The sequence below is a fragment of the Tauraco erythrolophus genome, chromosome Z (assembly GCF_009769465.1).
Source record: "Tauraco erythrolophus isolate bTauEry1 chromosome Z, bTauEry1.pri, whole genome shotgun sequence".
Taxonomy (NCBI): Eukaryota; Metazoa; Chordata; class Aves; order Musophagiformes; family Musophagidae; genus Tauraco; species Tauraco erythrolophus.
This window is the reverse complement of record NC_141496.1, coordinates 86991814-87005700: the sequence shown is the minus strand read 5'-3', so window position 1 is coordinate 87005700 and position 13887 is coordinate 86991814. Positions and strand designations below refer to the sequence as shown.

General features: G+C 37.3%; 1 protein-coding gene across 1 annotated transcript in view; it reads left to right on the top strand.

Moving 5' to 3' along the window:
• Positions 1-13887, top strand: part of CNTLN (centlein) — a 208194-nt gene that overhangs the window by 40537 nt on the left and 153770 nt on the right. The window contains exons 4-5 of the mRNA XM_086629919.1: positions 12737-12871; positions 13460-13639. Coding sequence (XP_086486045.1) covers positions 12737-12871; positions 13460-13639 — 315 coding nt within the window. The remainder of the gene's footprint in view (positions 1-12736; positions 12872-13459; positions 13640-13887) is intronic.

Genomic DNA, 13887 nt, shown 5'->3' with positions numbered 1-13887 from the left:
CTTTTTTGAGCAAATCATACAAAGGACGAGCAACGATGGAGAAGCTGGGAATGTGTTTATGCCAGTAATTTGAAGTTCCCAGGACTTGTTGTAACTTCTTCCTACTGGAAGGGTTTTGTCCATGCTCTGTTTTTTCCAGAGTGTTCGGAGGGACAGAAGCAGCTCCTTTAATCCACCAGACTCCTATGAATTTAACTTCTTGTGCTGGTCCCTAACATTTAGACAGAGGGACCTCTAAACCCAAGGCTGTCAATTTTTTCTTGTATAATATCCATAGACTGTTTAACTGCTTCTGCGTCTTCACCTCCAATTAGTATATCATCAATATATTGATATACAGTGATATTTGGTGGAATGGGAATTTTTGCTAGAACTTATCCAATGCATTATGAGCAATAGTAGGAGAATGTTTATACCCTTGGGGTAATCTGTTGAAGATGTATTGTGTTCCCCACCAAGTGAAAGCAAATTTTGCCTTGTCTCCTTCTTCAAGGGGAGTCATGGAAAACACGTCTTTCACTTCTAAAGCTGCCATCCATGAACGTGATGTCACTAATTCTGCAATGTTTGGTACAGCTGCCATTAAAGGTGAAGTGTTGGCATTCAATTGCCTGTAATCGGTGGTGAGTTTCCATTGCCCATTCAGCTTTTTAACCAGCCAGACAGGAGAATTATAGAATCATAGAATGATTATAGAATCATTCTATAATCTCCAGACAGGAGAATTATAGGGGGAGCGAGTGCGAGTAATAATACCTCGCTCCTCTTTCACAACCACATCAATTCCTGCCTGCGCTGCAGCTGGCAGAGGATGTTGTTTTGTATTTGTGATCTGGGATGGGGGCAAAGGAATAGACACTTGTTCTAACAAGTTCTGTTTTACAAAATCGGAGTCAACCCACAGCTGATTTTCATTGCCCTGTCCTGCAAAGCTCCATGAAGAACCATCAGGCAATTTCCATGACCTGCCATATAGCAAATCAAAGCCTAATGTGTTAGTACTGGCAGCACCAACTAGTACTTAAGCACAGGTTAATTTTTTCTCTCCTGGAAGCCAGAGAGTTATTTTTGCTACTGGACATTCTTTTACAACTCCCTCGATTCCTACAACTTTCGCTTGGCGGCAGCTGGGCTTCATGCCTAGATCCTCCGCAGTTTCTTTGGTTATTACAGACATTTGAGCACTCGTATCGACAAGAAAATCTGCATAAACTTTTCTTGGCCCAGTTGGGGTAGAAACGATCAGTTCAGGGTGTTTATCAGGGAGCCAATGTGTAGCCAGTATCTGCCGGGCAGGGAGGCTCACTGCCCTCCCTGGGGACACACGTTTTTTGACTGCGATTCCGACAGGTCCATCAGGTCCTGTCTCACTGCAGAACGCACATGTGCATTCTGGGGTGGGGGTCTTTTGTGGGGTTGTCTTTTGCTGCTATTACCACTCATTGCCACAGTTAGAGATTGAACTAATCCGCGGAGAATAACGGTAGCATCATGTAGCCAATAGTGAGGTACTCCCAACTCTCGAGCTTGACGCCACAAATAAGCTCGTTCTTTATTATTTTGGATTTTTTTCTCAGATTTAGATTGTGGAGTGTTAAGTTGGTGGACTTGACGTGTACGATCTGTATTTTTTTCTGGGGACATATTAACCCAGCCCATTTGGCATCCATCATTAACTATATCTTGTACAAATTCACTCCACGTGGTTATAGGAATCTGCTGATGCCTGTGCCGGGTGTTTGCATTTCTCTGAACAGGGGCTTGCAAACGATCCTGTATATTTACCACAAACATTTTCAAACTATCAGGGAGACCACGAATTAGAGCTGTTAGTCGTGTTGGATCGATGGGAGCTAACACTGGGGATTTTCTTGTGAGATCTCTCTCATACATTGCTTTTATGCATGCCGCTTTTTGCACTAAGGAAGCCAAATCAGAGAAGCCCTTGGTCGTAATTCTCAGTGGATCGCCTCTCTCCTGAGGATCTATACCACCTGTCCAGTATGCCATCAGTGCAGTTAAAAGAATAGTAATGATCTCCAGGTGCAGTGGTTAAAAACACACCAGGACCCAAATAACCTCCTGCCTCTTCCTCACTTAATAAAATCCAACTTGCCTGTTGACTCCTCCGGGCGTCTGGATTATTTTTCTTGTAATTTTGCCAATTCAGCGGAAGATCAGGGGACTGTACACACTGTGGTGTGAATTTCTTCATCACTGTCAACAGCAGTTTTGGTCTTAACTAACGGTCTTAAAAGAAATGGTTGAGAGTTGGGATTGGGAGCACTTTTTTTAATTCTTGTCTTTCTCATTGGTTGATTGGTAACTTTTGGTCTTGACTGTCACAGCTGTGCCTCATCTGACATATACATATTTGTTCTAAATGCTGTGTTGTAAAAATCTTACTCTTTTCAGGTTGGCGGCTAGATTACTATGCTGATTTTATTACTGTCATTTTCATTTTACACAGTGGCTCAAAACTCTTTTCTCAGTCGTGAGGTATCTTTGCCATATATACATAATTTCTCTGTGTGTTTCAGGGAAAAGAATTTCTAAATACTGCCTTTAAGTGGATAACTCACATTCTTCTGAAAGCTGACTGCTGCAGACATCTTTTTTCATTCTTTCTTCTTTGGAAACATTTCCCGGTGTATTTAATTTATAATATTTGTGTGTATGTCAAATAGATCGCTTGTGCTTCCCCCCCTTCCCCCCCCCCCCCCCCTTTACAATAAGGTGAGGTTTTTGGAAGAATGCATCAACATTTTTGAATTTAAACGATTAGTTTAGAGGATATTGTGAGAAGAGGGAACTCAATCTTCTGCCATTCATGCAATAGATTAATTTCATTTTCTAAGGAAAACAGGTGAAGATATTTTAATTTAAAAAATGTAAAAGTAGCAGTAAACCTTTTCTGTCTGCTATAACGTTGGTAATTAATTAGGTTTCAATTTTGATCTGGAGGAACTAAAGCTAATCTTTTTGTCCTAGACCTTGTAATGTTTCAAAACCTATCAACTGATTATACTCCAGAGAGGTTAAAATAGTACTAGCTTGCCTCATTATGTGCACTTGAAAATCTTCAGCTTGCTGTGCAAATCTATATTAAAGCCTCTTTAATGGGTCCAATTGAAAGAAGCATAATTCTACCTTCAAGCATTAATTAACACTAATAAATTTTTCTTAACTTTTGTACCTTCACCTGATTCTATTTTCCTTTGTAATAAAATGCTGGTATTAAATTAAGACAAATGTATACAGACATTATTGCCATGTAAACACTTTATTTCCAGCAGCATATAACCTTGATTATTCTTGTGTAATGAGGGACGTGAGGATAATTTCGGTAATAGGGAGATTGGATCAGTGTGTCAGTAGTGATGAGATTATGCAAAGTTTATAAACTCTTTGCAAAAAAAGTTTTTCCAGTGAATTAGATTTGTAGATACTGCAAGTGAAGAATATCTGAGAACACTGACACTCTTTTTTCTTTAAAATGATCATTTTACTGCAGTTGTACATTGGAAAAGGAATCAGCCTTCAGTGGTGAAACCTGTCTGTTTTATCCAGCCTCTTTGAACTGCATCAGTGAATTATCCTGTGTCTTTGTGCCTTCCTGCTTGCCATCTTCTAGTTAGTTTTCTTATAAAATTAAGGTAAAGAAATTTTGTTAAGGAGCTGGTCTGAGAGAGAAAGACAAAGAGTAAAATATATTTATTATTCAAATAGTTGAAAGTTGCTGATTCTGGTATATTGATAGAAGGCTACCTGAGGTAGGTGGTATGATGACTATGGCTAATACCTATGGGCTTGTTTGTCTGAAGAAATTAATAAGCTGTAAATTACAGTGTACCTTTACAGCTCATTAGTACTTTTGTGGGAATTCCCAATAGGAATTCTTTCTCTGCAAGTTGAAAATGTGTTTCTGTGAGGTAGCTTCCTCCATTTTTAGGAAGGAGTTTTCCTACTTAATCTGCAAAAAAAGCAGCTATATTGGGTGTTTGTGCAGGTGTGCTGGAAATCCATGCTTCATCTTTTCATTCATTTGCCCGAGTAGCCAAGTCTGAATTTGGCTAAAGCTCTGGTTCTTTATTACTCAGCCTTCATGTTCTCAGTGGTGCATCTACAAAGATAGCCTGAAATGATAGCTGCACTTGGATTAGGCAGGAAAAAGTACAGTAAGTAAAAGAAATTTGATGTTTCTTGTACTCTGCCCGTTCCGCTGGTTTGAAGTGCTCGGTTCTTATGCTAGCAGAGCTCAATATTCAAGCCTGGAAAGAAAAGGGAGGTCATGTTTATGGTATCATTCATCCTCTGGGAAGCTGGAGTCTAGTTTGGGAAGTTTTCTTCTTCAATCCAGGTAAGAATAGTTATCATGTAGCCAGTTAAAATTACAATAGGATAGCCTGTTTTTTTGAGGTAAAAATGGTTCCTAAAGCCAACGGAAACATAGAAAAGATGAACTTCTTAACTGTGTCAGTATATTATCTGGTTGCTGTAGTGATACTTTTTTTTTTTTAATTGTGAAGTCAGTATAGTTTTAAAAACGTGAAACTAGATTTTATTCCCCCTTTAAGGATGTTGTTGATGAGGAATCTTTTTCATATATGATGGCTTCATACTTGAATACAGGCAGATTTCCTCAAGTTCGAGAAGAGTGTTCCTTAAGGACCAGGTAGCAGAAAGAAGCATGCAGTGCCCTTTGAAATTAGGTTCTGCCCTTATGAATCTGCTGACCGCTCTTACGAAGGAGCTTGTTAGAAAAGTTGATCATAGCAACAGCTGTTCTTTATTTACTACACCTGATCTGGCAGCATTGATGTATGTGAGTGCAAGGAAATATTGCTGTGTCAGGAGTAGATGCTAGTAGGTATCATTTCCTGCAGATCTCAGTCATGCACGCTTCCAGAGGCAGAGGCTGACTCACTCCGAGCACCTTGTAAAGGCCTTGCTGAGGAGGAAAGTGTAGGGAAAAAACCCAACTCAGTTCCATCAAGATTGTGCTCTTAATGAAGAGAAAAGCTCATTTTTACAGATTGTTGGTTTGATTCGGACCGAGTAGAGAGAATAGGAAGCAAGAAGATACTTTGGATTTTCTGCTGCTTAACTTTGAGGGCTGGTTGTGCTGCTTTCCATAGTTCCAAAATATAGGTGCTAAGAGGAGAGGGTGGAGTGGAGAAAGTGCCACTGTATTGCACAGTGCTGCTTTACAGTGCTGTGTTATAGGTCCTACAGAAAATCCAGTCTGTCCTGGTGCAGAGAATCAATAGACAAAAGAGGAAAGGGGATTTATTTAGAGCAGCTGATCGTTAAGGTGATGTTGGAGCTGTGGCAAGGTTGTCAGATTATATTGTCGGTGTTTGCTGTAGTTATCTCGAGAGCTGTCATATCCTCATTAGAGGAAAATGGACAGTTAGTCTCTAGATCCAGCAGATGCATTACTGCAATACATGCGGTATCTGGAGAGGTGCTGGATTTATTATGAAACAGCTTTTCTTTTTTGGCAGTGCTGCCTGATTTCCAAATTAGAGGTATGTTTTTGTGAAAAATTACCTCTTAAGTATTGCCTCTTCGCAGGGCAAGGAGCTTCTCTGTCGCTTCTTTCAGAGATGGCAGACCTGTTGCGCATGTGACAAAAACCAAATTTGACTCCCTTGTTGCTGCACAACTGCACTTGCTCGCGTTATGCCTGTGCGGCAGAAGGAACCAGCAGAAGGGATACAAGGGGTTGTAGGATATCATAAGAAGTGAAAACAGTAGTACAGCTTTGTTTTTAGTGGATGAGAGAAGGAACCTGCTGCAGTGTCGTTGTAAGGGGCAGCTTGAGTGGAATGAAATGGTGCACATCATAAAAAAAGTTTTGTTAGTGCTTTGACCTACTTAGCAGATTGCTGGCCAGAGATGGTTCCTTTGCTGCTAATGAAAGTGAGGTGCTAGAGCTGCAAGACTGACCGATAGACTACATAAAGTCACAGTTTATTTCCACCACATGTTCAAATACTAAGAAATTCGATCAAGTGGTTTGATTAAGATAGCAAACTTTGGTGAAGACACCAAATTAATCATGTTAGACAAGTCCAAAGAGGGCGGTAGGGAACATGATTTTTTATTAGATTGTACAGTTTGACACTTCTTTAATATGTGGGTCAAGTTAGAATTAAGCAGCAAGACTGACCAGTGTAGAGGAGTAAGTACATATTCCATACTTGCAGGATGAAGTCAGCTACTTATGTTTCTCGTCTGCTTCTCCATAGAACCATTTCACCTGATCCTTTTAGAAAAGCTTTAAAGAATCTCCATTTTATTTTCTTCTTTCAAAAAAGACCTGCCCTTTTTCTCCAGCACATAAATGGTAGGTAAGCACATTTGAATGGACAGTGTTTTAAGAGTGTTTTTCCTTGTATACATCTTTAAGTTACCATGTTTTATTTCATGTCTATTATTGATGGAAATAGATGTTCAAAAATCCAATTTGGGAATGGATTTGCAGACACCTGCTTGCGGCTTCATACTTCTTTTTCTCAGAAACAATTCTTTAAATTGTTTAATGTCAGGGAGTCTGGGAAAGCATGGGATGGGATAGGGAAGAACAAACTAACTTCTGATGGTATGAAAATCAAGTGAGGTCACCCACTTCAATTATCCTTTCTTTGTGGTCAGTTTTTTTTCATCTATTTAAGATTGTTATAGTGTAAGGGCAGGTGTGAAAAGTAGGAATTAATAGTGGGATATGTACTCACAATACTGTTGCATTTTAGTCCATTATAGGTCAGTTGCTATTTTTCCTTGTTTTTTTTTTTTTGTCCTTGTTAGGAGTCACATTCTGAGTTGAATAGTTAAGTGTGAATATAGGCATCCTTTGGAAGGATACTGTAGAATCAAGTAGCACTGTTGGCATTTTACTTTTGAAGTAGTATGAATTTAAAAATAACTTGTATTTTGTATTGTAACTAGCTAGTGTCATTTTGACTACGAAGCTATACAGACTGCAAAATGCAGCAGATGACTTCTATAACATACGGTTACCTTTTCATGAATTATTTACATAGAACTTCTGTTCATCCTACATCTGAAAATAATTAAAGAATCTAATGAATAGTCATGAGATGAAAGACAGTGCATTTCTTTTGTTCACCATATTTTTTATTTCACTTGTATTTTTCTTTATTTGGGAGAACTATATGAGAATATAGCTGGGAATGTTATTTGTTAAACATGTGTATGAGTGTTCAAGTTGAGAACCATGAGGATTAATAAAGCTGTAAAAATCTGAAGAGAAACTTGAGAAAGCTAAATCAGAAAGCTATGAAGTGTTACTGGCACATTTTTAGTGATGTCTGCTTACTGTTTAGTTCCTGCTAGAAAAAAAGGGAAGTTGGAAGGGAGAGGAGAAAGTCAGGAGTGTGGTAAGTCAACCTCAACTTTCCTTAGTGAGGAAAAAGAGACGATGAAACGGAGAGAATAAATATGTAAATGTTGATGTAGAAATTTTGAGGAAAGGAAGTTTAAAAGAAAGAATAAAATTCTCGCATTTAAGTTATAGTAAAATAATTCCATTAATAAATCAATTTTGTTTCTGCTTAAGATGTCAGGGTTTCATTAAAAGTCATCGCATGGGGAAAAATACTTCTATTTTTCATCAGTTCCAGTTATATTGCTTGTGTTCATTTTATTTTTTTTGTGTGGTAGAAGCGTACTGCTGCACAGTGAAAGCTTCTGATAAAGAATGTAATGAAGAAAACACAGAATACGAAGTTTATTTGTTATCCCAATCCTTTTGGTAGTGAAAATCAAGTGTGTGTCCCTTCCTTGCAGTCAGAGGTGGACACCTTTAATATTGTGGCCTTGAAGTTTTTTGTGAAGTTCTTCAGCAGCCAATGACAGAAACAAGGTGCATTGTAGCATTTCTGTGTCGTTAGCAGCAGCAGTGCAGGATGTATGTGTCAGCTTTGCATTTGTGCTAGAATGATTTTTGGGGATATTCTGATAAACTATCAGTAGGCATTCAAGTTAACTTCTTGACATGAAATAAAACCTGCTCTTATCTACATTTTTTGAACCTGTATAGACAGGTACTCAATAATGCAGTCTGATCAAATTTCAAACAGCAGAACTATGAGGGTTTTTTCCCATTGTCCTCCCACCCCTCGCCCTCCAAAAATGTAAAAATTTGGAGAACACTTAATGCAGTAATAGTGTGTACAGCTGTTGTTTCATAGTCCTTTCTGCGTGCTTTTTATGTGGTGGATTGAAGAAATCTTTCACTGACGACTGGAAGTCCAGTGATGATGTCTGCGACATCAAACAGTCTGTAACTCCTGGTTGTTAGTTGTATCCTAACTCATGTTCTTTTCGGAAACAGACTCCTAGCATTAAAGAGTTATGGTTTTGTTGCCACTTTCACTGTCTTCATATAGTTGTATACTATCTAAATTCACACTGGACAAAAATGAAGTTTAATTATAAAACTTTTTTTATCTCTATTCACATGAAATATTGACAGATAATTATAACATCCTACTGCCATGAAAAGACTCTGAGGTGTTCAGAGCCAAGAGAAAAAAGGACTGTTTTCGACCCTTCAGTTTTCATCTGTAGTTTTTGTAGCTCATTTTCTCCTTTTGACTTAGCATGTGATTTTGCTTCCACTGCGTATTGATATGAAGGTATTTAAAAAGGAAATAATTTTCGCCAGTAAACAATTTGACATTATTATGGGAGGAAAAAAAATGGTATTGTGTTATAGCTAAAGAGATGCCATGGGAAAGGATAAAAATGAACTCTGGAATGACAGTCCTCTTAAACATCAAAAGACCCATTCCACCAGGTCACGCTGTTTCTTTCTTTGTATGTACTGTTCCCTGGAGCATTCTGGGCTCCAGGAGTGTACAAGGGATACTCTTTGATTCTTCTCAGCTAAACAAAAGGGTAAAATCAGATTCCTTTGTTTTTCATTACAGCAATTTCACTTCTAGAATGCAGTTTCCTTTCTTGTATTTGGAAGTTTATCTGTGGAAAAACCTAGTTATATGAATTTTTTTTATACTTCTTGAGCACCAAGCTGTCAAAAACCCATTGAATGTTGCTTTTGTGCTGTTGTATTCAAACAAGTACAACTGCAGTCAATGCAAAATGTAAGTTGAGATTGTTCTTGGGTAGCATTAGCCTGTCTTTTATGGTATCTAGACAAAAACAGTAGATACTGTGGGAATAGGTGAATTCCTGATGAGTGTTTTTATCTGGTGAAGTCTGTCAAAATAACCCCATGTGGGAGGTTGCCCCATGTGTTGATCAGGTGTGGTTTTTTCCTACTGTTTTACTTGCCTACCAGAGTAGGTTAGTCTTTTAGGAACACTGCATGTATTCTCTGCTGTAAGAAATCAGTCTTTACTCTCTTCCTCCCATTATACAAGGAAATTCATATGTTGAGGAAGCAAAGTGCAAAAACAGCTGCACAGGCAAAGGCAGATGATAATTTACTTAATTGTCTGTATCTCAGAAATTCGTCTTTATGACCCTTATTTCTACCCAGTCATGGCTCCTGAGAAGTACTCCTGGTTTTTTCCCCCTTCTTTATCAGCATGTGAAATGAGCAGATATGAGAGTAAAAGTTCAATTCATTTAGAAGAAAACATAAAAGTATACAAAGTGGTACCCAAGAAAAATGCCTTGAAATATAAGAGGATTTTTTCCATGCAGGTATAACTTACCTAAATAATGTTTCACTATTGCTGCAGTAGACAATTTTGTAGACTACTCAGGTGAGTTTGCTGCTTAGTGATTGATACGGCATATGTGCCTTTTGATTGATGTAAAGTCTTAAGTGGGTCAGTGGTGGAGATAAGTAATTAGCGTGTGAGTCTGATTCAGGATAATCTGTCTGATTATCCTGCGAAGTAAGTATCTTATTTGAGCTTAAAATTTCATCTCAGCAATATGGAACAAACATTTGAAATAGCTAGTTGCACTTTTGTACCTTCATGTCTCCACCCTCCAAATTGCTGGAAAACATCCCATTCCAAACAGAACCCAAAGATCTTTGATTTCCCTTCACAAATACGCTTACCAGTTTCCACACAGTAGTAACATGGTGTGCCTTGTGTGCTCAAAAATTAGACGACTTAAAGAGCTGGAGCTGCACTTTGAGATTTTGTCATGAGAGTGTGTATTTGTGAATTTTTAATTCTGATAAGCAGAATTTGTGGGAGTGTTCTTCAAATATAGACTTTGTTTTGATAAATTTTAAACAAGTAGTAATGAACTGGAAGGAAGACTCAAAGGAGCCACTTACACCAATGCTGTGAGAACCTGGGAAGTGGAAGTCAAACAAAATAACTGATGCTTTCCATGTCACTGTGGTTTCATACCTTTTTAAAGATGAGACTAAATCATCTCTGCCAACAGCATTTTGTTCCGTAACTGTAACAATATGTCTGAAGAGCAAATATTTTGCCTTTTAAAGAGTGAAAATTGAACCTGGTGTCTGGTAAGTTCAAAATACAAAAGAGGGGAGTCCTTAGTTAAGAGGAAGTTTCTTGATTTCATTATCCCTTCCATAATGTCTGCGGGTAACAAACTAGGCTGAGAAGGTTTGTGCACTGAGTTATGTCTCTGAGAAAAATTGCATATAAATTTCTGAATCTGAATTTCAGGTTTAGTTTTTCTTTGGAGGAAACGGAAGAATGATCATGAATCTACAATCTTAGGCAAACTTTGACTGGAGTCTGTTCAAAGTGCCAGAGTTGTAGAATGAGTCTCTGCAGGGGAGTTAGTTATGTTATAAAAAGTAAACAAGTATGCTATAGTTTGAGATTAAAGTACTAATTAAACATAATTTTAAATATAAGCTAGTTCTGCTTTTTTTTTTTTTTTTTTTTTGGTCTGCTTGGTTGGCTGGAATTAATGACATCTGAGTCAAAAGAGAACAGGAAGATTCTGTATTTTCTTTCCGTTTTCTCTCAATTTTTGTTCTCATTTTTCCATTTTCTTCAATTCATATTGACTTTCTTTTCCGTGTTTGTAAGGACCACTGTTAGAAAGTATGTCGTTTTGTATATTCTTTGAATTCAACTGTGGCTGCTATCGAGTATAAGGTAAAACAAAGATTTTTTTTCTTCATCAAGTGGAATTTTTGATGTGGGGAAAAAAAAACATCATTCATGGCTCCCTACGCTATTTACTGAACATTATCTGTTGTTTGCTTTCAACATTTGCTTCACAAATTAGCTGGATGACATTAGCTTTCTTGTATGCTGAACTGATTGTGAGGCAATGTAGTGTGGTATGGTTTGTTTTTTTCAGTTTTGTGAGAAATGTTACCATATTTGTAACAATATGTGGGTAGAAGTAGTGGTCAGAGGGATAAAATAAATGCACTAAATATGGAGTAACAATGTATAGAGAAGATTTGGAGATGGTGGTAGGAAAAGAAATAGAACAATAAAAATATTTACAAGGAAGGTGAGACTGTGATGTGTAGAAAAAGTGAAGAGGTCTACAGAAGAGCAGCAGATGTTCAAAGCAATTTGGAAAAAGTTACAAAAAAAGTCTCTGTTTAAAAAGTAAAAAAAATGAAACAAAACAGGAGGGAAAGAAACAGTGTCTTGTGTTTTTAATGACTGAGACATTTGCTAAATATATAGATTAATTTCACCGCACATATTCAAATATGCTTTTCATATGCCTTACTGTCACACTAGCTCACTGGTGGTTTAAATAATATTTCATAAAGAAATTATTTCTGCCAACATTAGTCTTATAATCACATGTGTGAAATGAATACTTTTTATGTGGTTTTTATGTGGTTTCGTAGAGTAATCTAAAGGTATATCCTCTTGTTGATAATTTTTTATGTTTCTGAACACCTTTTGTTTAGCTTGTATTTTAAGGGCAAAGCAGTCTCATTTTTGTCCTGAGGTAAAAGTTTCATCTGTTTCTTACTACAGTTACAGTGTTACTGTTAGGAAAATGTTTTAAACGAATGCCATTTTCATTTAGGAAAGGACAAAACAGTAGGTGGAATTAAAACAGACTCCTGAAGAAAAATGCAGAGTTCTAATATGCATTTAAGGGTGAAGATATTTTGATACGAATGTCATAAGAATTGAATGCAAGTATCTAACACAGAAAGTTAGAGTTATTTTTTTGATGGCAGTGAGATTCCACTGTGTGTGGGTACACTAAAATGTTGTCTGTGTATTATTTTTCTTGAGCTGTAAATTCAGTTAGACCTAATTCCTGTTTTACAACTATTTTTTATCATAATCTTCAGTTGCCTCACCAAATAGTTATTTCAAATAGTTATTTCTCATTATCTTCACAAATTCTGGAGAAATTTGAACTCTACTTTTTGGCTTGGTTTTTAGTATGCTAGAAGTGCAAGTGAAACAGTATTCCAATGTATTCTTAATCCACGAGCACAAACATAACTTCTGCAAATGGCTGTCTTTGTCTAAGCTTGACCGAGTAATTTCCATTCAGTTCTGCATTTATGGGTGCTTTTGTTTAGTAGCAGCAAGATACTCAGTTCTTTGTTTACGTTACTGTGTCATATAGTCATGCAGGTTTAAGTACAATTAAAGTGTTAATGAAATGAAAATAATGCTATGAAACATTGTATCAGATATGTACATTTCAGAGGTTTTAAAATTTGCAGGTCTAAAATCCACTACATGCATGTTCTTTTACCGTTGCTTTTTGTCTTTTAACTTTTTTTTTTTTTTCTTTTTTTAAATAGAGACTTACAGGACAGCAGCAGGAGATAAACAACTTAATACAGAGAAAAATTGCTGCGGATGAGGAAAATGCCCGTTTGAAGAATGAATTCAGTAGCTTGAACCAGAAATTTAAAGATAAAAGCCAAGAACTTAAGGTATATTGACTTGTACATAGTTTCTTAAGACTGTAGCTTTGAAGTAGTTCTTTAAGCAATGTCAGCCTTTGTGGCACAGAAAGTGACAAGCTGGGAGAAAAAATTGCCTTAGGCCTTGCTATACCTTACCGTTTTCTCACATACCAACTCCAAGGAAGATGCTTTAAAGCCAAGAATCCAAGCTTTATAACTTTCAGATAAATAGTTAATGATGGAAATGGAGCAAAGAAAGTAGGAGTGTGAAGATGTGGCTTCTTGTAATTAGATTCTGATGGGACTGGCATTATTAATTGATAAAGCCGAGGTCTGGGAGGATATGTCTGTGTGGGTCTCAAAAATAGCTGGGGACAGCATCAAAGGCAGCTTGATCAATTAATGGGCTCTTTGCAAATGTGTACTCATCAAAGCTGTCATCCAGCTAAAAAATATGACCCTTCCACCTGCATGAAAGAGGCCAATAAAAGTACACAGGTGACCTTGGCCATCAAATATAGAAGAAGCTGCTGTGAGGGTAAAACTGCACAGTTTATATTTGCTGATTAGTTCTCACTTTTTTTGTTTATCGGCCCTTGTGGTACTGTTCTACAGGACACTGAGGAGTGTGCACAGAAGAAGGAAGAGCAAAACAGACTGGTTATAAAAAACCTGGAGGAGGAAAATAAGGGATTAAATGCATGCTGTGCTGACCTGCTAAATGACCTGGAGAAACTGAGGAAGCAGGAGGCACAATGGAAAACAGAAAAATCTGGCAGTGATGCCAGAATAAAGGTACGAAGTGGAATGGACTCCTGGATGTTATTTCAGAATTAACTTCTCCAGACATTTGCACTACAAGTTATTTTCTTTAAATAACAAGTTATATATTCAAGTCTACCAGTGGGGACTTGCATTCATTTACATTCCTTCACTTAAGACCCACAGCTTTTTAAAAATTGATGTTGCAAAGCAGGAATCTGACTTCAAATAGTCATCTTAAAATGTAATCATTAAAAAATAAAAGATACTGTATTTTAAGA